Source organism: Sebastes umbrosus, chromosome 24, assembly GCF_015220745.1.
Source record: "Sebastes umbrosus isolate fSebUmb1 chromosome 24, fSebUmb1.pri, whole genome shotgun sequence".
NCBI lineage: Eukaryota > Metazoa > Chordata > Actinopteri > Perciformes > Sebastidae > Sebastes > Sebastes umbrosus.
Genome location: NC_051292.1, coordinates 10,667,257 through 10,692,327, shown reverse-complemented (window position 1 = coordinate 10,692,327; position 25,071 = coordinate 10,667,257). Strand labels below are relative to the sequence as shown.

At 39.0% G+C, this 25,071-nt stretch overlaps 3 protein-coding genes across 6 annotated transcripts; 2 read left to right on the top strand and 1 right to left on the bottom strand.

The window, feature by feature from the left end:
- Positions 1–4,933: 4,933 nt before the first annotated feature.
- Positions 4,934–9,821, top strand: LOC119483899 (angio-associated, migratory cell protein). Its single transcript, XM_037762378.1, has 11 exons — positions 4,934–5,253; positions 5,695–5,829; positions 5,918–6,037; positions 6,169–6,308; positions 6,620–6,764; positions 6,851–6,934; positions 7,086–7,201; positions 7,348–7,442; positions 7,979–8,069; positions 8,275–8,429; positions 9,114–9,821. Exons 1-11 carry the CDS (start codon positions 5,163–5,165, stop codon positions 9,187–9,189), a joined length of 1,248 nt encoding a protein of 415 aa, XP_037618306.1. The 5' UTR covers positions 4,934–5,162; the 3' UTR covers positions 9,190–9,821.
- Positions 9,822–16,105: 6,284 nt separating this feature from the next.
- On the top strand, positions 16,106–17,385 carry gpbar1 (G protein-coupled bile acid receptor 1). The gene has a single exon (XM_037762379.1). It carries the CDS (start codon positions 16,133–16,135, stop codon positions 17,156–17,158), a length of 1,026 nt encoding a protein of 341 aa, XP_037618307.1. The 5' UTR covers positions 16,106–16,132; the 3' UTR covers positions 17,159–17,385.
- Positions 17,386–19,363: 1,978 nt separating this feature from the next.
- LOC119483898 (keratin, type II cytoskeletal 8-like) lies at positions 19,364–25,068 on the bottom strand. 4 transcript variants are annotated; one of them, XM_037762375.1, is made up of 9 exons: positions 24,769–25,068; positions 22,342–22,550; positions 22,079–22,139; positions 21,830–21,925; positions 21,587–21,751; positions 21,378–21,503; positions 21,076–21,296; positions 20,951–20,976; positions 19,364–20,424 (listed from the first exon to the last, which is right to left on the bottom strand). In XM_037762375.1, the coding sequence occupies exons 1-9, from the start codon at positions 24,928–24,930 to the stop codon at positions 20,261–20,263; spliced, it is 1,230 nt and encodes a 409-aa protein (XP_037618303.1). In that variant the 5' UTR covers positions 24,931–25,068; the 3' UTR covers positions 19,364–20,260. The 4 variants fall into 4 exon arrangements, with proteins under 4 accessions (XP_037618303.1, XP_037618301.1, XP_037618304.1 ...); XM_037762373.1 differs by having other exon boundaries at positions 19,364–20,470; positions 20,955–20,976; XM_037762376.1 differs by having other exon boundaries at positions 20,255–20,424; positions 20,955–20,976.
- Between the last annotated feature and the right edge of the window lie 3 nt (positions 25,069–25,071).

The following is a 25,071-nucleotide window of genomic DNA, read 5'->3' as shown; positions in this document are numbered from 1 at the left end:
CTGTGGACCAGACCACTTGCAGTACACACACAACTGGCTGTTAGTGGTTTGAGAAGGGAAGCCGTCATCTCACCCAGCGCGGTCCCACATGAGTCAGACGCAGCGTGCAGACAAAGCGGGCAGACCTCAGCGTCATAAAGAAGCTCTTGCTTTGCCAGTAAGAAAGAAAACAGTTCTAAACAGCATGTGATTGGGACTGCACTGCCTTCGATATTGATCAGTATGTGTGAATTAAGGCCCTTTTCTTGTACGTTAAAAAATCTTTCCAGGATGCAGTGAAACCGGAGCGTTTAAGAGAGAAAAGGAGCCATAAAGACTTCTTGTTAAAAAGAAGCAGAGTCAAGGCTTCTTACAGTCGAGCCAGTTAGTCTAAAACTTTCCATCAAAGCCTCGCTGAGCTGCATGGAGTAATTACCTCTCACACAGCAACAGCTCCCAGGCCTTATTACTGATACTGTTTGTGTGTGTAAAGGTGCACACACACACACACAAAGTAGATGCCTCCATGTCCTGGTCAGGCCGTGTGTGTTTCCATGTGCCTATAAAGTAACAGCGCCCCAGAGTGTCCTGCTTTTCAGACATAAACCAGCTTGCTGGAGTGATAAACCCGAGAAATGTTTTTATGACGGGGGTCGCTCCTGGTCTCTGCTGTCCTGATGACGGCAGAGAGGAGCCCACCCAATGTGCTGTTCCAGGGAGTCTGGGTAAAAATAGGGAGATTCAAAGTGGAAAGCACTCAGAGCAAGAAAAACCTCCACTAGCGCCGAACAATCCTCCAGTTTGCTGTGCCACCCGAAGGCATCATTTCTATCACCTTTGAATTTATTATCAAATCAAGTCCCTGTCTGTATTATTAGATTAGTAAATAGTAACGCAAGCAATTATTATTATTATTATTATTATTTGTATTATTTGTATTAATAATAATAATTGATTAATTAATTAATTATTAATAAATAAATAATAATAATTAGTAGTAGTATTGGTATTCTTCTTCTTCTTCTTATTATTATTATTATTAATAATAATAATAATAATAATAATAACAATATTATTATTATTATTATTATTATTATTTGTATTATTTGTATTAATAATAATAATTGATTAATTAATTAATTATTAATAAATAAATAATAATAATTAGTAGTAGTATTGGTATTCTTCTTCTTATTATTATTATTATTATTATTATTAATAATAATAATAATAATAATAATAACAATATTATTATTATTATTATTATTATTATTATTTACACCACATTGTGATGTTATATTTCTTTCTTTATTAAGTGAATTGATATGACTGATTGTTTGTACTTTATGTACTTCTGTTTTAATTGTAAGTTTAAACAAATGCTCTATATTTTGTGTTACATTGTCAACACAACACATTGCAAATGTTTGACTTAAATAATTAAATAAAGGTAAATAAATAAATAAGTAAATAAAATGAACCATGAGCCAATCACAAAAAAAAATAGTAAATTTGACTGATGTTCAGGATTTACTAAAGTACCAATACTCCATTACAAGTAAGTCCTACATTAAAAAATCCTTCCAAGGGATAAAGTATAATCAGCAAAATGTACAATGTGTGAACAAAATCATATGGAAAATCTGTCCATAACCCCACAAGAGATCCTGATAACAAAGGAAAAGTCAAACCAAATAACTGAAAGAGGCCAAGCAACTTCTTTTCAGCCCGTGATTGATGTTTCGTTGGGACTGAATCACATGTTTTCTGCTCATGATCTCTGTTGCGTATATACAGTATTTCCTGTTCCTCCTGACCAGAGACTGTATATCCAATCTATACTGCAGGATTAAACATGTACATCCACCTTCCTGCACTTTATTCAGTCATGTTGTCTGTCTTTGATGTGACCAGTGGTGGAAATACATTTACTTTTTGGATGTGACCAGTTGACTTTTATTTTTGTGGACACTTTCTGAATTTTATTTATGAACCTCGGTGCCTTAAGGAGCTGCTAAGCCGAAAAGAATTTCCTAAGTCTGGGTTTTAATGGAGACTTTGAGTGTCTCATGATGGTCTAACGGTGGAAAAAAAGCAGTGACTACTTGCCATGTTTTGGTATGAAAATGAGTTCATTTAAAATATCAGCTCTTGGATCAGTATTGGCATCATCCTTCAATATGAGCTGCAACCCACTGTGGTAAAAATGTCCAAAACATGATTAATATTCCCAAATTAATCCAACAATGTTAGAGGCGTTTAAAGCTATTTGAACAGGAGCTGAGTGAAGAAAAAAACCTGATGAACTGCCGAAACGGATTGAGGAAATAAAGCGTGTTGTAACCAGCGTCGTAACTAATGTCATCTAACTTTCCAGCGTGAAAGTTCAACGGCCTCTTCCAGCGTTACTCATAACCGAGCAGAGAGTTTATAAATCTCTCACTCACTGCAGATTTTAAAATGTCTAAATAACGTACACCCTGATGTTTCCACATCTCACCACATCATGAGATGCTTGTATTTTTCCAGGGACGGCTTGAAATGGAGGGCCAGTAAAACTTATTTGGGCATGCAGTGCGTGAGCCCTGCCAGCAGCAGCGTATAGCGAGAGACGTAAAACCCCCAAAAACCTCAAGTAGACAAACTGTGTTAAGTGTTTCGTAAAATATCCAGGGAACTTTTGATGGAGAGATTAAGGAAGAGAGGGGAGCACCGCTCTGCTTCTGATGTTATTCCTGTGGTTTACTGCCGTCTCACAAATATCTCTAAATGTCAGCGTAGAAAGAGAAGGTTGTCTTCTTGTTCCTCCCTCGCACAGGGAGGTCAGAGGTCATGATTCAAGCTTTCCAGATAGATTTAAAACATGTCATCTGACTGTTCAGCTGACAGAATCATGACGAGAGGAGCTCTATATGTCACATTATTTACCATAAAGTCCCCATCAAGAAAACTGATTTTAAAGGGGCAGTGTGTAGGATTTGGTGGCATCTAGTGGTGTGGTTGCAGATTGCAACCAACTGAGTACCCCTCTGCTCACTCCTCCCTTTCCAAGACTTGCTGAGTGCAAAAAACACAACACAACGATCGTTAGTTTCAGGTGATTATACACTAGTGAAAACATTGTTATGAATATTATATTCCATTTATGCTAATAGATCCCTCGCAATGCTACACACTGTTCCTTTAAGTTCTTGCAATAATAGAGCAGCAATCTACATAACATTTTGTTATGAAAAACACAATTTTATCATCATGTTTTTTCAGTTAAAAGTCCCACAATGCAATGCTTAACCTTTGCTCCGGTAATAACAGACGTGTAAATTACAGTTTTGTGACACTCCACTCGTCAGTAGTGAAGCATGATGACTCATTAGTCTCACTTCACTATAAAGGCCACTGAGTGTTAATCATGGAGGGAATGAGAGACAATGATTTCTGTTCTAACGAGATGCAACGCAGCGTGATCACACTGTAGGAGAAGGGCTGAGAGGGACACATTATTACAGTCACACAATGAGGAACACTTCACAGTGATATTTTAAGAGTGAGTAAGAGGACAAGATTTTTGTTTTTTTGCACATGCAAGGACTTTTGCTTCCTGGGCTGCTTCCGGAGAAAATACTCAGCACAAAAATAGGAACGGTGTGAATAAAAGCCTACATATTATCTGCATGATGGTGATGATGAAATTGACTATTATTATTATTAGTAGTAGTAGTGGTAGCTGTGGGAGTTTATTTAACCGCCTCCAGGACGTGTTACACATGTAAAGAAAACAAAATAAACAGAAATAAAGTATGTAATTGAAATCAGCTGGGGCAAATACAATACAATAAAGAAGAAAATGATAAGTAAATACATAATACAAAATGAGTCCACTCTGGTAAATAGTCATTAGTGAGTTTAAAGTAGCCATTAATGGACAATTGGTATAAGGAGGTACTGAGAATATTCCTTCTGGAAAAGCTGACCTACATCTTTCATGACAATGTCGATGGATTTATTAAGATATGGCAATTTGTATGTAATTATATCAGCCTGGTGGTGTGGTTGTGTGTTTTTTGTTTTAATTTTATTTTGTTTTGTTTCTTGTGACTCCTGCTGTTTTTGTTGAGGTAATTCAAAAACTATGAAAAAAAAGTGTTTCTGTACTGTACTTAATTGGAACTGGAAATATGTGCAATTGTTGCCAGAATCTCAAAAAAGGGGAAAAAGAAATATTGAAATATATATTGAAAATTTTAAAGTTACTATCTATCTATCTATCTATCTATCTATCTATCTATCTATCTATCTATATCTAAATGGTTAATTATGACTACAATAAAATTAACAAGTGGCAGTTTCTGTATAATAATAATAATAATAATAATGATAATAATGATAATAATGATAATAATAATAATAATATTAATAATAATAATAATAATAATAATAATAATAATAATAATAGTAATGATAAATTGTTGTGTCCCATAGTTTTGTACCCAAAACTAAGCAAAAAACAAACAAATAAAAAACACATAATAAATTAATAAATATTATTATCAGCACTTTGACTAATACTATGATTTACAAAATATGTATCTCTCTTGTCTTTTTATTGAAAATGGCTAATTATGACTACACTAAACTGAACAAACAAACAAACAAAAAAATACTACTACTAATACTACTACTCTACTACTACTACGACTACTACTACTACTAATAATAATAATAATAATACATTTTTCTGTCCCATAGCTCTGTACCAAAAACTAAGCAAAAAATAAATAATTAAATATCATTAGTTTAGCATCGTTATAAATCAGTTCCAGCCATTGAACCCTGCAATCTGGCTCTGCACTATTTCCTGAGCCGCATCACCTCTTTGCACAACACCATCACCATCTAGTGGACGCGGAGGTGAACGACGCATGACGTTGTGTGACGGCCTCTACGTCATCACGTCATCACTCTGCGTCTGTCTCTCCAGTCACATGTGAGGAAAACATGGGGATGCAGTTAGTTAGTGACATTTAACTCCTGTTTTATATAAATTTACACAACACTGAAAGCGTGTAGCTTTTAACCGACTCTGTATAAGTAGTAAACTAGAAGTGAGGCAGCCTAAAGTCAGGTTAGATCGCTTTATATTACTACTTTTGGGTTGTTTTTCTATCTTCTAGCCTGCTAACAGGATGGACAACACGCAGCAACACTCCATAGTCCTCCATGGAGATGAGGAGATCATTGAAGTCATCGACCTAAACGAGATGGAGCCTGATCCAGGTTGGTTGTTTACACCTCTTCTACAAGTTTGGTTTTCCTTTTAACAGCCAGTGTCATGCTAGATATGTTGTTTTGGTAATTAGACTTAGAAGATAAACTTACTTTCTGACAGATGTTCATGATTTCAGGGGCATTTTCCAGCTGAAGGACCCCTCTATTAACCATTACTGTTATTATACCATGGTCTGGGTGAATACTCCATTCTGATTGGCTGCAGGGTGTCCATTAATTCCTGATAATGCACACCTCCTTGTGCATTATCCCTTATTTATGAGCACTTCTATTCATATTTTAGTATATGTACCTTCTGCTATTTATTCCTCTTGCTTTCTATACTTATCTGTATTTATTTCTTGTACTGCTGCATTAACTGAGTTTCCCCGCTGGCCATCATTAAAGATGTGTCTTAATCTTAACAAGTTTTCTTTCTCTCTCACTAAGATGACTTGGCCGATGACTTGGAGGACGTCGACTTCGAAGACGCCGGAATCGCAGACGACGACGAAGGATGGGAGACCGATGACGAGATGGAGGCTGAGCGGGACGACAGCGAGCTCACCTTCTCCAAACACACAGGTAAGCATCTTGCCTTGATTTTACGCCTCTTTACTAATCAGGCAGATCCAGTCTGTTAAACGTTTTAAATCTCCCTCCTCTTGTCCAGGCTCGGTGTTTTGCGTGAGCTTGGATCCTGCGACAAACACCATGGCTGTAACGGGAGGAGAGGATGATAAGGCGTACGTTTGGAGGGTGAGCGACGGAGAAGTCCTGCTGGAGTGCACAGGTGAGGGCTGCGTTCACACCGAGCATGTGTGAATCCTTTAGTTTACATTTGTTGTTGTAGTGGGGACAGATAGCCAACACTGAGAATAAAGATCCAAGCTGAAAAGCAGTTATTTCCCTTCTTTTCCACAGGTCACAAAGACTCCGTGACGTGCGCCCTGTTCAGCCATGACTCCTCCATGGTGGCTACGGGTGACATGAGCGGCGTGATTAAAGTGTGGAAAGTAGAAACCAAAGAGGAGATCTGGTCCTTCGAGGTGGGAGATCTGGAGGTGAGGGCTTTTAAGAGCGTAATCGAGAAATACTGCATCAGCCTGAACGTGTGTCTGTTTAGCTTATGCATCTGTAAGCACTTGTGTGAAGCCTTTTATTGGGGCTGAAGGAATTTACGAGCGGGGATGACCGCTCAGACTAAGAATTTGCGGTTTTGTGGAGGAAGACGTTCTCCCCTCCCTCAACCGCGACTGCTGAGTTGCCCTTTAGCAAGGCACCCGAGCCATGATAATATCTGCTATTAGAGGGGAAATAATCTGTGTGTAAAGTAGCTGTTAATTTGTGGCTGTCTGCCCCACTTCCTCCGCAGTGGATGGAGTGGCATCCCTGCGCTCCGGTGCTGCTGGCGGGAACAGACGACGGCAACGTGTGGATGTGGAAGATCCCTTCAGGAGACTGTAAAACCTTCCAGTGTTCTGCAAGCCAGGCCACCAGCGGCAAAATCCTCCCCGATGGTGAGAGACATACAGTCACTCGTAAAAAAAAATTTGGAGTTCTCAAAAGTGTAAAAAAAATTGTGTATGTATTTTTTATTCTCCAGGTAAACGGGCCGTGGTGGGTTATGAGGATGGGACGGTCCGCGTGTGGGATTTGAAGCAGGGAAACGCCATCCACGTCATTAAAGGTGAGTCTGTAGCGTCATCCTGCTGGCACCTTTACATTTTAGGCTTTTAGTAGACTTTTATTATCCCGATGGCTTATAATCAATGCCCAAAGATGCCAAAAATACGCTGCCTACTGCCACTTTAATGATATGGTTTTGTGTCATTCAACAGGTCAGGAGGGACACAAGGGGGCGCTGACCTGCCTGGCCTGCAACAAGGACAGCTCTCTGGTGCTGACGGGTTCAGAGGACGGCTGGGCCAAACTCATCAACACCACCACCGGAAAGGTGGGACGTCACAATGACATATAGATGGAGAAGAAAGTTGTATTATGTGCAGCGCAGAAACGTTATCCTGTTGCTATTTTATACTTTGTAAGACTGAAGTGTTCTTTATCAGCTTCCAATCTCTGTGTTTTGTTGTGTGTGTGAAGGTGGTCGGAGCGTTCATTGTGGAGGGAGGTAAAGCCAAAGGGTCTAAAGACGAGGAAGAAACCAACTCTGTGGAATCTGTGGGATTCTGCAACATGTGAGTTGTAAACGTAATGAGACGTCACACGCATTTGAGGACGTCATTGATGGGCATTTTTCACCATTTTCTGGCATTTTATAGACCAAACGGATAAAAAGAATAAAAGCTACAGGCCTTATTTGAAGGAAAACTAGAATCACAGCCTTGTGGTTGTGTGCCTCCACCAACCAGTCAAGTTGCAGTTTACATCCATGTCTGTCCAAAGGGTCATCACCTTATCATTTTATCCTGTCAGACATGTGTGTGACCAAAATCGAGGCATAAAAAAGGTCATTTAGTGGCTATAAAGGTTGTCTGCCAGGTAGCTGAGTCCCTGAGCTATAACTCATGTGAGCGTGGCTGTGGTTTTGTTTATTTTGGCATCGCCTTTTAAGGAAAATTAACCTGTTACACTACAAATATGAACTGTGGCACAGAGAGCTTCTGTAAGAGAAAAATATGCTCGTACTCAACAGTGCTTTTATGTCCAGAGAGTGTACGAAGAAATCCTGCTACAGTTTCCCTAAAAGTTTCATCTCTCTTGTCCGTTCCAGCCTGCCTCTCGTGGCCGTGGCGTACCTGGACGGGACTCTGGCCATATACGACCTCAAAACACAGGTCCTGAGGCACAGGTGCCAACATGAGGTAACCAGCAGCAGAACGTTTGTTTAGTTTAGTTCCCCCGAGCCGTACCGCCATGGATTAACACTTTTCATAATGTGTTATCATGTGTGCAGATATTATCTTAAATTATTATTGAAGTGGGGTTGAATGAGGTGCAAACTATCCCTTTTAATGTGGGTTTACAGTTTAGAAATGTCACCTGCAATTCCTCTCCGTGTTCCTCCAGGCGGGCATCGTTCACCTGCAGTGGGAAGAGTCTTCTTCGGTGGTGTCCACTTGCTGCTTAGACGGAGCGCTGCGCTTATGGGACGCTCGTTCTGGCGGCTTGGTGTCGGAGTACGGCGGCCACACCGCGGAGATCCTCAACTTCGCCATCAACAGGTACGACTGCGCTGCGTCATTATTTCCACAAGATATTGTAAACATAATGTCACGGTTTATGGATTAGTGTTGTCGCGATACGATACCCTGTCTAAATATCTCGATACCGATACTGAAACGATACCAACGGCAAAAATCTAAAACATCAGGAAAAGTAATGGAATAATAGATGACAAAAATGTATTCATTAAAAAAATAAAATGGTATGCAGCAATCTGTTGTCCCCTATACTTAAGATTATGGGATTTCTTTGATAGTTCATTTGCATTTATATTTGATAATGCACCCAAATTTATGTTTCATCTCTATTCTTATTGCTTATTTCTATTTTTCTTATAACTTATCTATGTTTACATATATTTTTATTCTAAAATAGAACAACTGTAATTTCCCCCAGGGATCAATAAAGTATTTCTAATTCTGATATCACTCATTAAATAGCGTTTATTAAGGCTTTTCTTTTTTGGTAAAACAGCGCCCCCACTGGCGCATTAATAACAATTAAGGCAGAGAGCGGTACTGCAGCACAGAAGACGCTCTGTGAGAAGTTGATGAGAGAAAAGCTTCTAAAATCAGATACCTTTCTAGTATTGGTATAGCGTGCAACACTATTATTGATATTGATATTGAGGTATTTGTAGCCAATCATTAAATCATATTTGTCTTTGTTGATCTGTCCTTCAGGGAAGCGTCTCTCGCAGTAACCGCTTCAGGAGACAACCAGGCGAAAGTCTTCTGCCTCCAAAGACCCGACCGGTAAAGAGAGCAGGAAGAGGAAATATTTCAGGAGAAATAGCAGATCCGTTTCCCGATCAGACTTTTTTGTTCTCTAATGCTTGAGAACACGTTTTCCTTCTCCTCAGGATTTTAAAATGTGTGGTCTCATCATCTTATCAGACGTGCTTTAGTAGGATCGTAGCATCTTAAAGATAATCTTTTCATACGTAATTGGCAGATGTTTAAGATAATTCAAGCACACCGTGTGTACAAAAAAAAAAGAGTTTTTGATCTTGTCTGCACAGAAAAATCTTTCAAATGTAATTGTTTAAAACAAGATGTTCCTTATTACTTTCTCAAGTATGCTCTTGTTCAAGAGTCTGAGACACTAAACAGAGAAAACGAGTCAAAGAGTGATACATTAAAGCGTCCTCTGCCTCTGACATCCCTTTTAATGTCCTTGTAAATGTTTTTAGAGCTAAAACAACAAGACAGAAAAGAGGAATTTTCTTTGGTATCGTTATAAGTTGTTCCATAATTTGGAGTTTGTTAAGGACTGAATAAGGCTGAGGTTGTGTGTGTGGTCTTCCAGCTCTCATTTGTTCAGTAAGGAATTATCTCGCCAAGTTTTTTGGATGTAAATACAAAATAATAAAGAATATACTTTCTTCTCCATGAAAGTCCGTTAACTAATGTCCACCTCCCCCCCCACCTCTTAAAACACTTCATCTGAAAAATGAGTTTATATTCACATCTATTTCTGTCTGTCAGTTTGGATAAGAGATCATGTGGGCTCTTTCCGTGTTTAGACTATTGTTTGATTCAGCTCTAACTCATCAGTTTCATCAGATGTGAGTAAAGGGAGGAGTTGAGTCAGTCTGGAGACGACAGGACCCTTAAGGAAATCCCCCAAAACCACCACATCCGAGATATGACTCAAGGTAGAAAACTGTAAATGTGAAGATGGCGAGTGCGGTCAATACCAAATTTTAGATTTTTATCATTTAATAGATCTTTAGCTCAAGGTGCCTCCGGTTTTACACAGATCCTATTAAGAGCTTTATTAAGTCCTGTTGAAAACCACATATATCCTCCTGTCCTCCCACTGCAATGACAAATATACAGTAAGTTTCTTCCTCGGGACTCGACCAACCAGAAACATCCTTTTAACATGATCATGATAGGAACACGGTTTGATCTGTCCTTAGCTGTCAGATTTAAATGTTTACTCCATGGTAACATGAGGTGTTTCTGCAGCTTTAAGTCCCAGCATTGAAATTTTGGATTTGTGTTAAAATTTGCAGTTCAATTCTTGATAAATATAAACACAGTGTTATTACCCATCTTGACATAAAAATAATCACTAAATGTGATTTTATAACATTTATGAAGCATTTTATGGGAGATAATTCAGTTATAATATGACATTATATCAAATGGAATTGTTTTATATACATTTTGCTTTACACCATATTAAAAGAAAAAATGTTTACTGATCATTTATATGATTTTTTTCATCTAAATGTGAACTCAAGAGACCTTGATCCATTTATCTGCAATATTAGCAAAAATGCTGGATATTAGACATTATAATTGCACTATCTGTCATAAAAAACAACATATTTTATATTTTTTGTGTATGAAGATTGACATTTATTGTTACTGTCTAAACTTTTCAGGGTGAAAATCATGAAATCTATTTTTAAATTTTTTTATATCAATATTCACAATGATGCACAAAACTTGATCAAAATTAATTTAAATGTCTTAAAAATATTATCGAAATTTAAAAAAAGCAAAATGTAACATTAACATTATTGTAATGTTGCGTTAAGGGCATTTAGTATAAGAACAAGTGATGGAAACCATAAAAAATAAACATGTTAAAGATTCAAATCTTAACCACTAAATGTCATTTTAATCGCACCTTTAATAATTGAATAAATTATTCAATGTGTGCCAATACCAAAAAACTTGTGTAACTGTTTAACAATCTTTCTATGAAACAAGCGGATGTTATTGACTGTGTAAAATAGGGCAATCATGACACTTTACTGCCCTGACCTGCATTTCCTACAATCAGGAAACGCATTAGCTCACCAGCCACTTGCGCCCTTGTTGCTATGTCAATGCTTTAATGCAGGCCAAGCTGCTGCTCACATTAGTGTACAAGTGTGACTGAGTGTTTGCTAACCTATATATCTGTGCTTGTGAAATGAAAAGGCCACAACTTTATTGCACCTCAGCAGTGACTCACTACAACATATTTTTGTATTATCCTTGTATTCATGGATGTGAAAGTCAGGGGTCAGTTAGTGCTTTTGATTGGTTACCCACATCCTGACTTAACAGAGAGGAAGCTCCTTGTGATTCAGTCTAATATATGGCCTCCGAACGCCACCGCTGCACTCTTCCCTGCTCCTTATTGCACTTTTTAAAAGTCTTTTTTCGAAGCCAAAACCTGCTCTCTTCCTTTAGCTCTATTGTTCTGATATTTTTCTCCTCTCAACCATCAGCCGGTATCCTGTGCACAAGTGCTTCTTCCTCGTGTCTGGATCCTCAGCTCACGCACTCATTGTATGTGTCTAAATGTGCACTATGCTCGTGTACATGCATAACTCACCCGGACAGGCAGGCGGTAAAACACTTGCACGCACAAACATGCTTCTTAAAAGTGTTGTAAAAACATAGTTGAGTTTGGTTGTGTATAGTCAGAAGACAACATATAAAACATGTTGCGCAAAACACATCCTACAGCTGGGATGGAGCTGGGGAGAATAACACCTGTCAAGTGTGCCGTTCGGTGGCAGCAGGATGTTTTCCTCCTCTGTCACAGCAGTGTGTTTGGCCTCAAAGGTCAGCCCGCATGAAGAGGACAAAGGCTAGGAGTGGCCTAAAGGATTATCACCTTTACACCTCAACTGGGCCAAAGCCTCGTCTATTAAATCGCAGCTCGTATTCTCTACGGGCTGCTGCGCTGACAACAGATGCCGAACTAATCGGTTGAGCACAGAGAGAGAGGAAAGTGCTGGTGCCAAGGTAAATAATGTGGCAAACCCATTAAAAATGCATCTGTTTCACAAAAACTGACTCAGGAAAAAAACACTTGCAGAAATCCAGACAATAACTCATTAAAAAATATTCTTAAGGGGATTCAGTTGGTCCTATAATAAGTGACATATTGTTAATATATACTGTTAAAAAAAATGAAGGGAACACTTTTAGATCTTGATGAACGAATTATTCAAGTTGAAAATCATTTACATTGTATAATTTGTTGAGAGCAAAATGACGTAACAACGGTCAATGGAAACCAAAATCATCAACCCACTGAGGGCTGGATTTCAAAATCACACTGAAAATCAAAGTAAAAAATTGAAATCAAAGGCTGGCGTCAAAGGTCTGTAGATGACCTTTAATGAATCCTATCACATTAAATGTTTCCACTGTGTATAAATATAAAGATTAGATCATCATACTGTTGAATAGGACCAGGTGTTCTCGGAAAGACAAGATGCTCCCTCTTCTCCTTTGTAATGTGAAGATGTTGTGGTTTCATGTCCAGCTCGTCCTCCCTGCGTAGTGTCTTCCCAGACGCTCCCAGGCTTCGGGAACAGTTCTGTTTAAAACCCATTATCTGATTGGAGCTCGTCCATCTCGACCAGCACCAGGTCTGCTCCAGACTATCAGTGAAGGAGTCTTCCGTGTTTGGTTAACAAAAACAGGTCACCGCCGGCCTTTCCATCCAACGCTGTGTTTAAATATGAGACGCGTGTGACAGCTGTTATGAATTCAGATGTACACACGGTTGTATGTATACGTTTAGGTCAATCCAGGGTCAAATAAAAGGAGCAAATACATCTTAGCATTTGTTTTAGACTACTTGGAGTATGTTATGGCTGTAACTGACAGGTACATTGACAGAATAGGTGTTTCTAAAACTGAAACTGCAGGATTTAAACAAATTAAAGTACAATTAAGTACAAACAAAGTATTCTTTTTCTTCTGAAAAACATTATTTTTCACCTGAGACAGCTAAAAAGTAAATTTCTTGGAGGATTGAGAGACATTCAAACAGTTTGTTGTTCAAATTAAGATGCTCTCTTGGCTTGTTAATGTGTAACAAAGGAAAAAATATGAACAGTTGGATGTATTTTCCACATTATGTTCATCCCTTGACTCTCTAACCGAGGTTATAGTAAGATCATAAATATATGTTACGTGTGGGGGCCGTTATGGAGGGTGTGAAACCAGACCACATGCCAGGCCTACTGATGTTACCCAGGAATGTTCTTATCGTTTTCAGGCTGCGGTGATAAAAGCTTTCCATCCTCCTTCCATTCATGGACGTGCAGTGCAATCCTGGGCATGAACAAAAGCAGCAAGGGGATGATGGCCGAAAGAGGGTACAAAAAAACAAGTTAGTAGGTGAAGGGTGAGTGGACACTGCTGCTTCATCCTCAGCGTGACCAACGACCCCCATCAGGAAAAGACAGATGTACAGTATAACCGCTGCCACCTCCCTCCTTCTCCTCCTCCTTCAGTGTGCACTTCCCCTTTAAAGTATCTGAGAGGAGCAGCCTCACGCTGCTCGCTCTGTCTCCCTTGTAGTTTGTGGTGGCTGTGGTCGACTTGACTCAAAGGATCTTAAAAGATAAAAAAAGGTTTATGGTGGAGGCTGCATCTTCTGCTTGTGGATGAGACATGCAGGGACTTGAAGTTAAAAGGAAAGTGATAAGAAACTGTTTTTTATTTGCATTTCCTTTATCAAAGGATACATGACTGGATTGTTCATCCCAAAAAGGTAAAAGTCTTTATAGGTTTGTTGCTTTTTATTTTAAAAAAATTCAATTTCGCAACAGATCATTATGTTTTTCTGGTGAAATTCTCTACTACAGCACTTTCTGCATAATTATTCTATCTATTTGTACTGTGAAGCACCATTTTATTTCATGGAAGTTCTGGGTTTAAAACCCATTTAAAAAAAAATGAACTTAAAGTTACAGATTAATCCAACATAACCAGGCAGTAAAACAATTCAATTAAACCAAATTGCATTGAAGCAGTAATGTTGACCAATTTGCTTCTGTGTATTCACCTTTTAAAAGTATTTGCTGAAACTGTAACAGGACTTTGATACCATAAAATTCACTTCATTGAGCTTGCTTACAAATTGTACATAATGTATGTAGATATTGGAAATAATGGCATGCTGCAATATGTATTTGTTACATCATTGTCATATATAATGTTAGCTTTTGCACATAAAAGATTGTTGCACAGTTGCAAACAATACTAGATAACCGGATATAATAAAGTCTAATCATATATACATATAAAACTATGTGTAAAATGGTTTATTGTAGTTAATTGTGAGAATTTCCCTTGACCATAAACTGACTTGTTTCATAAAGTCAGACTTGTTAAATGATCTCCAGGACATGTATCACGTTTTAAAATATAACAGAAACAAAGCGGGGTGTAACTCCAGAGTCCCAGCTGATGAATTATTGAATGACGGCGGCCTCGCGTCCATTAACACGTGCTCTTATCTCGGCTGTTAGCTAACAAAGGGGTTCAATTTGTTTCAGTTGTCAAGAGTTGATAGAAAGGACAAACATGCTCCCTTTATTTCAATAAGGAGGGTTTCTCTTTCTTTATTCCCAATGATAGCTATTTGAAAGGTCAATTTGCTTGATATTAAAGGGGACATATCATGCTCATTTTCAGTTTCATACTTGTATTTTTGGTTTCTACTAGAATATGTTTACATGCTTAAATGTTCAAAAAACACATTATTTTTCTCATACTGTCTGTCTGAATATACCTGTATTCACGCTCTGTCTGAAACGCTACGTTTTAGCGCCTGTCTCTTTAAGAACCCCTCCCCAAGAAAGCCCAGTCTGCTCTGATTGGCTTGCGAGAAAAATATGGTGCACCTGGGCAAATGTAGTTCTCAGTTTTGTGTCACAATGCACAATGCACGTCTCCAGCACTTTAGCTAGCTAACTTAGCTATGTTCCACGCACAAATTATATTTTTATCAACCGGGAAGCGAAAGAACGAGCAAAACCCATTGCTCGTGTGAGTACATCCCAGTACGAAACACACACAGACATCGTAGCCTCAGAGAGAAAGACGTCACTAAGCCACTTTTGGGTGTGTAGTCTTTCTAATTACGTATTTTTCACAGTCTGATACTCCAACAGTTTTACGACAAACTGTGACTTTCTTGACTTGTAAAGTTATCTTTTAAATTGAATTCATGTCTGAATTCATGGCGCGATTCAAAATAATAATCGTCTCTCGCCGTTGAGTACCTTTCATTTCCGAAATAAGCTCCCATGGTGGTCCACCGGAAGGGGCGGGACTTCGCCTCTCTATTCTAATGAGCCTGCCTGTGACATAGGAAGGGGAGCCAAACCTGAAATGCTTGTTGAATCACATGTTTTCTGATCTAGGCAGCCCACAAAAAAACTGACTGGGTTGTTTTATATCACAGTTTGTGGGTTGGTAGGCACTCCAGATACCCAAATGTATGAGAAAGTGAGTTTTTCATATGTCCCCTTTAACTGAATGTTAAACTGTAATATTGTAGCTTTTATTGACTTAAATTGCCTCTAAAGAGGTTTCCATAACTGCATCTTCTTGAATATCCGACCTCACAGTTTATCGTTCTCCTCTCTTCCTGGTTTGACTCCACAATCCATCTCTGATAATCCACTCTGCTCCACCACCTGCTACATCTTCTATTAAATCTCATTTTTCACTCAATTGCATTTCCTCTGCAAGATTCTCCGAGCCTGTTTATGCTTGTTGAGCAATAACAACAAACTGGATGTTCACAAAAAAAGGTTAGCAAAAACTCCTAATTCATTTGACACATGGCTCTCATGAAGTGCTTTTTCCTTCCGTGCAGGGTATAGCTGTACCTTGATGGGAGTGGCGCCCGGCTGCAAAGGGGAGGAAGTCTGCAGATTTCGCACATGATGGACTGCAACGACTCCCATGCTCTGCTCTCCGGGGAGCAGCTCATCTACGCCATCACCATACCGCTGTCGACCTCCATCATCTTGGCCAATCTCGTCATCATCTTGGGCATCGCGTGGAACCGCCAGCTCCACAACACGCCCAACTACTTCTTCCTCAGCCTGTTAGTGGCAGATTTGTGCACGGGCGTGGCGCTGCCTTTCGTACCGTTAATGGGCCTGAACCGGGAGTTGAGTTTTAGCTCCTGCCTGGTGGCTCACATTTTCCCAAACTTCCTCTTCCTGGCGTTCCTTCTCAACTTAGTAATGGTCCACTATGAGCGCTACATTTGCATCGTCGACCCCCTGCGTTACAATAACTTGTGGATGCATCGCAGCTTTCCTCTGGCGTTGCTTGTGGTTTGGGCGCCGCCACTTCTATTCGCATCGCTACCTGCTTTTGGTTGGAATAACTGGACGGGGCCAGATTGGGATGGCTGTTGTGCAAGTGGCCAAAATATGCCACTTTCAAACTGTTCAGCAAACAAAACCATGTGCTGCTCCTACAGGCGAGTATTCCCCAATGCTTTTATCTACTTGGAGGTGTACGGACTCGTCTTACCTGCTATTCTTACCATCGCTGGCATGACATGCCGTGTTTTATGGATCACCCGAGGCCAGCTGAAGGACATTTGTCGCCTCCACCGTTCAGTGGAGCGGGGAAGTCAGGCCTCGGACCGAGAGCAGAGGCTGAACCTGCGGTACACCCGCTGCGTGGTGGCGGTGTCGCTGACGTTCCTCGCATGCTGGGTGCCCTACCTCATTTACATGCACGTCTGCATAGCGTTCTTGATCAGCGACACCAAGTGGAGCTCCACCACTCACATCGTGCTGTCGTGCACCGGTATCGGGAGCATGGCGGTGGTGCCGGTGGTGCTCGGCCTCGCTAACAGGCAGTATACAGAACCTGCGTACAAACTTGTCCAGAAACTCAGAGACAGATGGAGGCGAAGGATGCAGGAATCACAGGAGGTGGCAGTCTGAGAAAATACTGATGAATATTTATGAAGAAAAACCACTACACTGGGTGTAGAAATATCCTTTCTGTCTGTAGCTCCACATTTCTGATGGTTTTCCATTACATTTTCAAAATTCGGCCGACAATATTGCTGTATCAGGACAGCTGGTTACACTGTTATAAGGTCATTAAATGGGGCGTTATCAGTGGTTAGAAGCCTCATAGATGTGGGTCAATAGGGCCCTACTACACCCAGTAGTAGGTTTTATCATCTATTCACATGGTAGATCACAGAAAGAAGGTATCAAAGAAGACGACAGCGACCGTAGTAATTATGACAGGAGCAGAAGCGGAAGTCAGGCGCAGTAGTATAGACAAGGTGAAACTCCTTATGGGATGGAGGTCGGAGGCGATGGATGGGACACAAAACACAGGACTTACCCAGAAGACGGGGTTTGCATCCTGTGTGAAACCAAAGTGTAGTTGTCGTTAAGTTTCACTTTCACTTTTCGTAACGTAGCAGGTGTAGTAGGCCCCTACTGACCCACATCTATGATGCTTATAGCGAGCAATAACACACATTTAAAGGTCCTTTAATGGCCTGATTACAGTCGAATCAGGTGATCAGGAGATGTATTTGAAAAAATTAAGAAAAGTTAGGAAGTGCTGTTTTCGGGACATTCGGACAACTGTCTCAAACAAGACTAAAGCACCATTCCATGCTAACTTGCTGATATTTAGCAGGTATAATAATGCCTGAAATATAACTTCTCAGTATGATAACATTATGAAGAAAGGTTATATAAATTAAAAATGTTGTACATCCTATAAATATAGCTCAGTGACATACTGTACATGCTCATTTCTCTTTGCGCTACCTGCTCTGGATATCAGTTTAACCGGTGGTAGATTTTCTCCATCTGCAATGTTTATCCTACAGTACTTCCCCTGCTAGTGTTTATCTATAAACTGTTATGCAAGCTGACGAGGGGTGAGGGATGCATCCACAGTCCCTAATTCATCTACAAGACATGAGGAAATTAGAGCTTCAGGAAGAACGTGCAGGAAAGAAACATGAGCTGAAAACCAAGTTGGAAATGAGTTTCCAGTTTCTGCCATATTTAGATATACTGTTACAGGAAGGTTAAAGAGGATCTATTATGCTTATTTCAGGTGCATACTTGTATTTTCGGTTTCCACTAGAACGTGTTTACATGCTTTAATGTTCAAAAAACGCTTTATTTCCTCATACCGGCTGTGCTGCAGCACCTCTTTTCACCCTCTGTCTTAGCTCCTGCCCTGAAAAGCCCAGTCTGCTCTGATTGGTCAGCTGGTCCACTCTGTTGTGATTGGTTAACCTTACCAAACTCTTTGGACTCCTCTCCAGCTCCACTCTAACTAGCTTTGTTTGAGGGTGAGCCAAACTAGCTGCTTGGCAGGTATTATGGAAATGTGTTACTTGGTGACATCACCATGTTACGGAAGAAAAGGTGGAACTTCAAGCAAGGCGTTTCAGGCAGTTCAGGAGCAGTGTTTCTCTCTTTGGTGTGGACTTTATGACTTTGCAGACCTTTTACATGCACAAACAACTATATTACACACTAAAGGAAAGGGAAACAGTACAAAAGCATAATAGGTCCCCTTTAAAGCAGTCTGGTTATTTGAGACTTGATTAAACACAGGATATACTGTATGTCATGCTATTTGTTTCCACAATTAAAGTGTGGTTTAAAAAAGTGTCTAGACAGTACGTGGGTGGAAAAGAGACAAGCGAAAGAAGAGAAGCAGACTTTAATCAAATAAAGAGTGTTATGGGACATTAGGAGAGATGGGATATCATCGCAGGGTCTGGGTACACCGTCTGTATGTCTCTTGTATGTGCTGCTTTGCTAAGCCTTGTTCCAGTATGTTTTCCACATCAGAATATTGTGTACGCACAGTATGTGTCCGGATGAGGAGGAGGGAAAAATGAAGACAGGACGAGACTGTCGGGCTCCAGCTCCTAATCACTGACTGCTATCTGGATCAAGTGGCAACACGCCGTGCCCAAATTGTGTCTTTACATATAAGTAAAAGCTCAACATTTTGAGAAATACGCTTATTCGCTTTCTTTCCGAGGGTGAAATGAGAAGATTGACGCCACACTCCGGTATCAATATTTCCCAAAATGCCTTTCTTTAAGTGACTGTACTCTTCATGTGTTTATGTGAAAGAAAAAGAGAGCAGACATATTGTTCATGACGCTTTATTTATTAATTGTTTTCCATTGCAAATACTCGTCACCCTAACAGTAAACTCTGTAATGCCCTCTGATTTCCTTGTGATTCTTTTTGACATATTTGAGTATGAAAAGCCATTAACGGGCCCCTTAATGTGACCTCTTGTTAGTCTAGGAAACATTATTTTTGTGAATAAGAAACAGAACAGAAACACTCTGAAATTAACTTATTGTTCATTTTCTTTTTCACAAAGACAAAATCTTATTTAGCTCACAAAGGTCTGAGAGAACCAACTGCAAGAAAGCTGAACCAGATACCAGGAAGACAAGTTCTTGCAAAGGAAAACAAAGATAAGAAAACCTTTTTTGCAAACACTCCTTGACATAAATAAAATGTCCCCAACTTCAAGCACAGATTCTCGAAACAAAAACACTCAACCTACCAAGAAACTATCTTCAGACCAGAAAGCACACAAACGAAGCATAATGATTATTGCATTTAAAGGCACTTTCATGATGATTCTTGAAGAGTTTAAATGTATTATTGATAACATTTTTATGTAGACGAATATTTAAAAATAAGCTTTTAGAAAGGTGCCGAATAAAAGCATGGCTTTTCCTAAAAAAAAATATTATCATTGTGAATTAATTATTTAAAAAAATTTGGCGGGTCCAAAATTATTGTTTTGTTTATCTCTTCGGAAGATATCTGAGGTTTGGTTCCAACTTCTAACAAGACTTGTGAGCCAATAGTAAAACAACGAGTTTGACGTTAAGTGCCTGGCAACCACTTGTTGTGAAGTGAATGTTATCAATGTTATCAATAGCACCTTTAATTTTTTACTTTTTAAATTCACATTTTGCGGATATACTGTATTGCTGCAGACAGAAGGGTGATGGACAGTGCCGGTCAATCTTCAGTGTAATGAGAGCTTTCGGACACAACTCTGCCCTCCTCCACGTCCAACCGGATCAGCAGGCGTTTCTTGGAGGCGGGGTACGCCGCCGGGACAACGGTGGGTTTTGGGCTTCGTGGCTTCTCTGGCAGGTGTTGCTTCAATGGCAGGCGAGCGTCTATGTGCAAGTAAGGACTTGGATTGGTTGGGTTGTTTTTAGAAATCTGAGCGAAAGAGAGGTTTGATTTTGGTGGGACAAAAAACATGATATCAATCACGATATCAAAAACATGATATCAAAACATGATAACAATCATTATGTCAAAACATGATATCAAAACATGATATACAATCATGAGAATGTGGATATGTGTGAAATATGATATGTATTTTTAACCCTTTAATGTCCTCACTAAGAAAAAAGGAAAATCTGCATTTTTAATGTCCTTGGTGCAATAATAACAACAATCAATGTGTCATTTTTTTTTTTGGACTTTCTTCTAAACTTTGCTTTTTGTCTTGTAAATTACGGGATCATTTCAACTCTAGCCATATGAATCATGAGGGGTACCACTGTTTAGGTTCATTCAAAACCTTCTCCTATCAAACTACAGCTGCTCTGGATGTTTATATTTGTCAAGTATCCATAGAAAAAAGTCACTACAGAGCAACCAAATCAAAAAAAGTAACAAAATGTCTCTTACCTACATTGCGCATGAGGTCGTTCATTCTTCACAGAGATGGAGCAGAGACAGAGAGACAGTTATTAGTGCAAGCATTAATGCATTGTGGTATATTTGATAGCAAACAGCAACATGATGTCACGTACCTCTGCTCCTCGCCCTCCAGCAGCTTGCGGTAGGTGGCAATCTCGATATCCAGGGCCAGCTTGAGGCTCATCAGCGATTGGTATTCGCGAACCTGTCCGGCCAAATCCAGCTTGGCCCGCCTCAAGGCCTCCTCCAGCAGGGCGACGTCCTCCCGAGCCCTATTCAGGTTGTCGTCGCTTTCTGTCCTCATGTCGCTGATGTCCTTCAGCAGGGACTCTTCCTAAAAACAGAATGAAAATCAGAGGCATGTTGGATGGACAGGGTGTGTGCCTGGACTCTGGTTTATCTGTGTGATCACAACCTTCCTTCTGAGAGCCTCCAGGTCCCCGTTGCGTCTCTGGATGTGGCGCACCAGGTCTGAGATCTCCCTCCTTAAATCACGCACTTCCTGCTCACGCTGTCCTGCATTTAAGACCATGGCATCCATCTAAGGGAGGGGGAGATGGCACATTTCACCATGTCTGTTGGTAACCGACTATGTCTTCTTCTTCTTTAGGTCGCTGTCCTCACCTTAGTCTGGTTCCACTGCTCGGCTTCCTTCCTGGTGCGGGAGGCCACGTTGGCATACTGATTCTTGACACCTTCGACGATCTCGTCCATGTCCAGTGACCGCTGTCTGTTGTCGCGTAAGACCACGGTCTCGTTTTGGACGTGCGACTGCAGCTCCTTGATCTCCTGCAGACACGTACAACAGAGTTAGTGGGAAAAAAGAAAGAACAGAACAAATGAAAATAAAACAAACCACATCATTACCTCATCGTAGCCAACCCTGAGGAAGTCCAGTTTTCCCATCACGTCCTCCAGCTCCAGAACCAGATCGACTGCCTCCAAGTGACCTTCATCTACATCCTTTTACACACATAGACATTAAACACATGGACGCAACGGTGGCATACAGTGCAGAAATTGCTTCCAAAATCCACTCTTAAAAAGGACCACAATGTATTTCAAACTTGGGGAATTCATGAGAGTGTTTACTATGTTTCTAAATGGTTGAAGTACCTTTTTCTTGATGATAAACTCACTCTCCAATCCAGATTTTTCTATAAGCTCCTGCTCATACCTGAACCAAATAGAAAATAAAGGGTGAGAAATGAATTTGTGCCAATAATGACATCGTTTTGAGTCTTCTGGGTTTATTTGCAGGTGTGGAAAACAAGGAAATGACTCACCCAAATGTTTTTTATTTAGATATATAGTGCAGAACCAATGGACATATTGAAAGTTGATGGATGTTTGGTGTGTCTAAGCATTGACCCACTGACCTCTTCTTGGTGTCCTCCACCTCCTCCTGGTCCCTGAGCAGCTCAGCCTGCAGTTTCTCCCGGTCGTGGAGCAAGTTCCCAATCTGCTCCTCCATCTCGCTCTCCAGCTGATTGACGATGTCGTCGATTTTCCCGTCATAGTCCTCCTGCTCCTTGAGGATCTTCAGCTTTGTGTCGAGCTTTTTGTTCTCATCCTCCAGGTGTTTCATCTAAGACGGAGACGGACAAATGCAGGAGGAAAAAACATAAACAGCAGCAACAAAACATGCATTTTGCAAGGCAAGAATACTTAATTATACTTTTCTTAAGTATATCTTGATCAAAAGATTAAGTGCAAGTAGGCCCAAGTATACTTAGACTTTTCTGTATACTTGTCAGTGTAAGCCAAGTCTACTTAGCCTTTCTGTATACTTGTCAGTATAAGCCAAGTATACAATGTATACTTTTGTTAAGTATACCTCTGATAAGTACATCAAAGGTAAACTGAAAGTATACTCTTTTATTTTAAATTTAAAAGAAGTATACTAATAGCACATTTGAATTAACTTCTTTTTGGTAGGTGTAAATTAATACTGAAGCTACATGCCAAGTTTTACATGTCATAATTAAGATTAGATAAGATATTCCTTTATTAGTCCCGCAGTGGGGAAATTTGCAGTGTACAGCAGCAAAAGGGGATAGTGCAAAAAACAAGATGCATCAGCTAACACAGTAAAAAAGAGCTAAACAAAGTGTAACAAAATATGAACCATTTAAATAGACGGAAGTATGAAAATAGGAGCAGTATATACAGTATTGACAATAAACAGACTATTAACAAAATGATGTGCTCCATGTGTTTTTGCACAAACTAAATGTGTGTGTGGCTCCACCTGCTGGCAACAGAAAAAAAATGGTTTTAGTGGTACTGAGTAATTTAGAAATTAATATAATATAGTTTTCAAATTGTGTTTTAATTGCACTTGGTTGGGGAAACAACACTGCGCATGCGCAAAACAGATTGCCTGTTGCTGCGATTTGATTGGCTGTTTACCACTGACGTCATTAGCTCACAGTTGGCGGAAAATACCAAACATGAAAGGAGCAGCAAGTGGAGGAGAACAGGTATGTCTACTGTACATTGAGTCCATATATCCACCAAATGGCGTCCTACATGTTCCTCGATCATTGTTTACATGAAGTGAAGCTTGCAACAGGAGACACATTTCATAGCCTCAGGTCACAGAATACATTACAGGCTGGTATAATGCTCCCAGACAGGTTTTACAAATAATATGTAATATCATTATAATATTTTCCTCTTTTTTAGGCTTGTTTTTACTGTGAACTATTACTGTAATAAACTGAAAAAGTAAATAATTCCATCAAATAAACAAATAATAAATTAATAATTATTATTCAATTAATTATTAATTAATTGAATAACTAATTAATTATTATTCAATTAATTATTAATTAATTGAATAATTAATTAATTATTAATTAATTGAATAATTAATTAATAATATAATATAATTCAATATGTATTGAATTATATTAACTAATTAGAACATTTAAAGAGGGGGAAATATAATATATTAAATGCTGTTCTTATAGTTTTTTTTTCTGCAATAATAATAGTAGGCCTAATTATATCATCCATTTAAGGTTTGTTTTTACTTTGAACTGTTACTGTACTAAACTTTGCATTGGTTCAAATGAGTGAATGAAAAAGTAAATAATTGCATCAAACAAAATTAATTACAAATACATTGAAAATAATGAAAAATGCCCAAACATATTGAATTATATTAACTAATTAGAATATTTGAAGAGGGGGAAATATAATATATTAAATGCTGTTCTTATAATTTTCTTTACATGTTTTTTTCATGTTTTGAGTATTTATTATTTAGAAATAAATACATAAATTAGTTATTTATAACCTAACAACAATAATAACATTAGATCTAATTATATCATCCATTTAAGGCTTGTTTTTTTTACTTTTAACTGCTACTGTATTAAACTCTGCATTGGTTCAAATTCGTAAAAAAATGATGAAAAATGCCCAAACATATTGAATTATATTGATTTTAGAAAAATAAAATACATTAAATGCTATTCTTATAATTTTCTTTACATGTTTTTTCCATGATTTGAGTATTTATTACTTTTGAAATAAATACATTAATTATTTATTCATAACCAACAACAATAATAGGCCTGATAATAATAATAATAATAATAATAATAATAATAATAATAATAATAATAACACCACCTTGCCTAATAATTATTAGGCCTATTATTGTTATGAATAAATAATTAATGTATTTATTTCAAAAGTAATAAATACTCAAATCATGGAAAAAACATGTAAAGAAAATTATAAGAATAGCATTTAATGTATTTTATTTTCTAAAATCAATATAATCATTTACACACCTTGTCAATCAACCTGACGAACTTGTCGTTGAGTCCAACCATGTCGTCCTTCTCCCTGGATTTGCCCGCCGGGTCGATGGTGCAGTTGGTCGGGTAGCTCTTCACCGGTCCGGTGCTGCCGGGGGAGTAGGTCTGGCTGCTGTAATCTCTTGGTTTAGACATAATGCAGCTTGTACCAACGAGATGAAACCCAGTGAAGGTACCTACAACCCTCCGGATCACCTGCTTTTAAAGGTGGACAAGGACCACCCATCACCTCCCCAAAACTCTACATGCGTCCAATCAAGAGAGGACACATAAGTG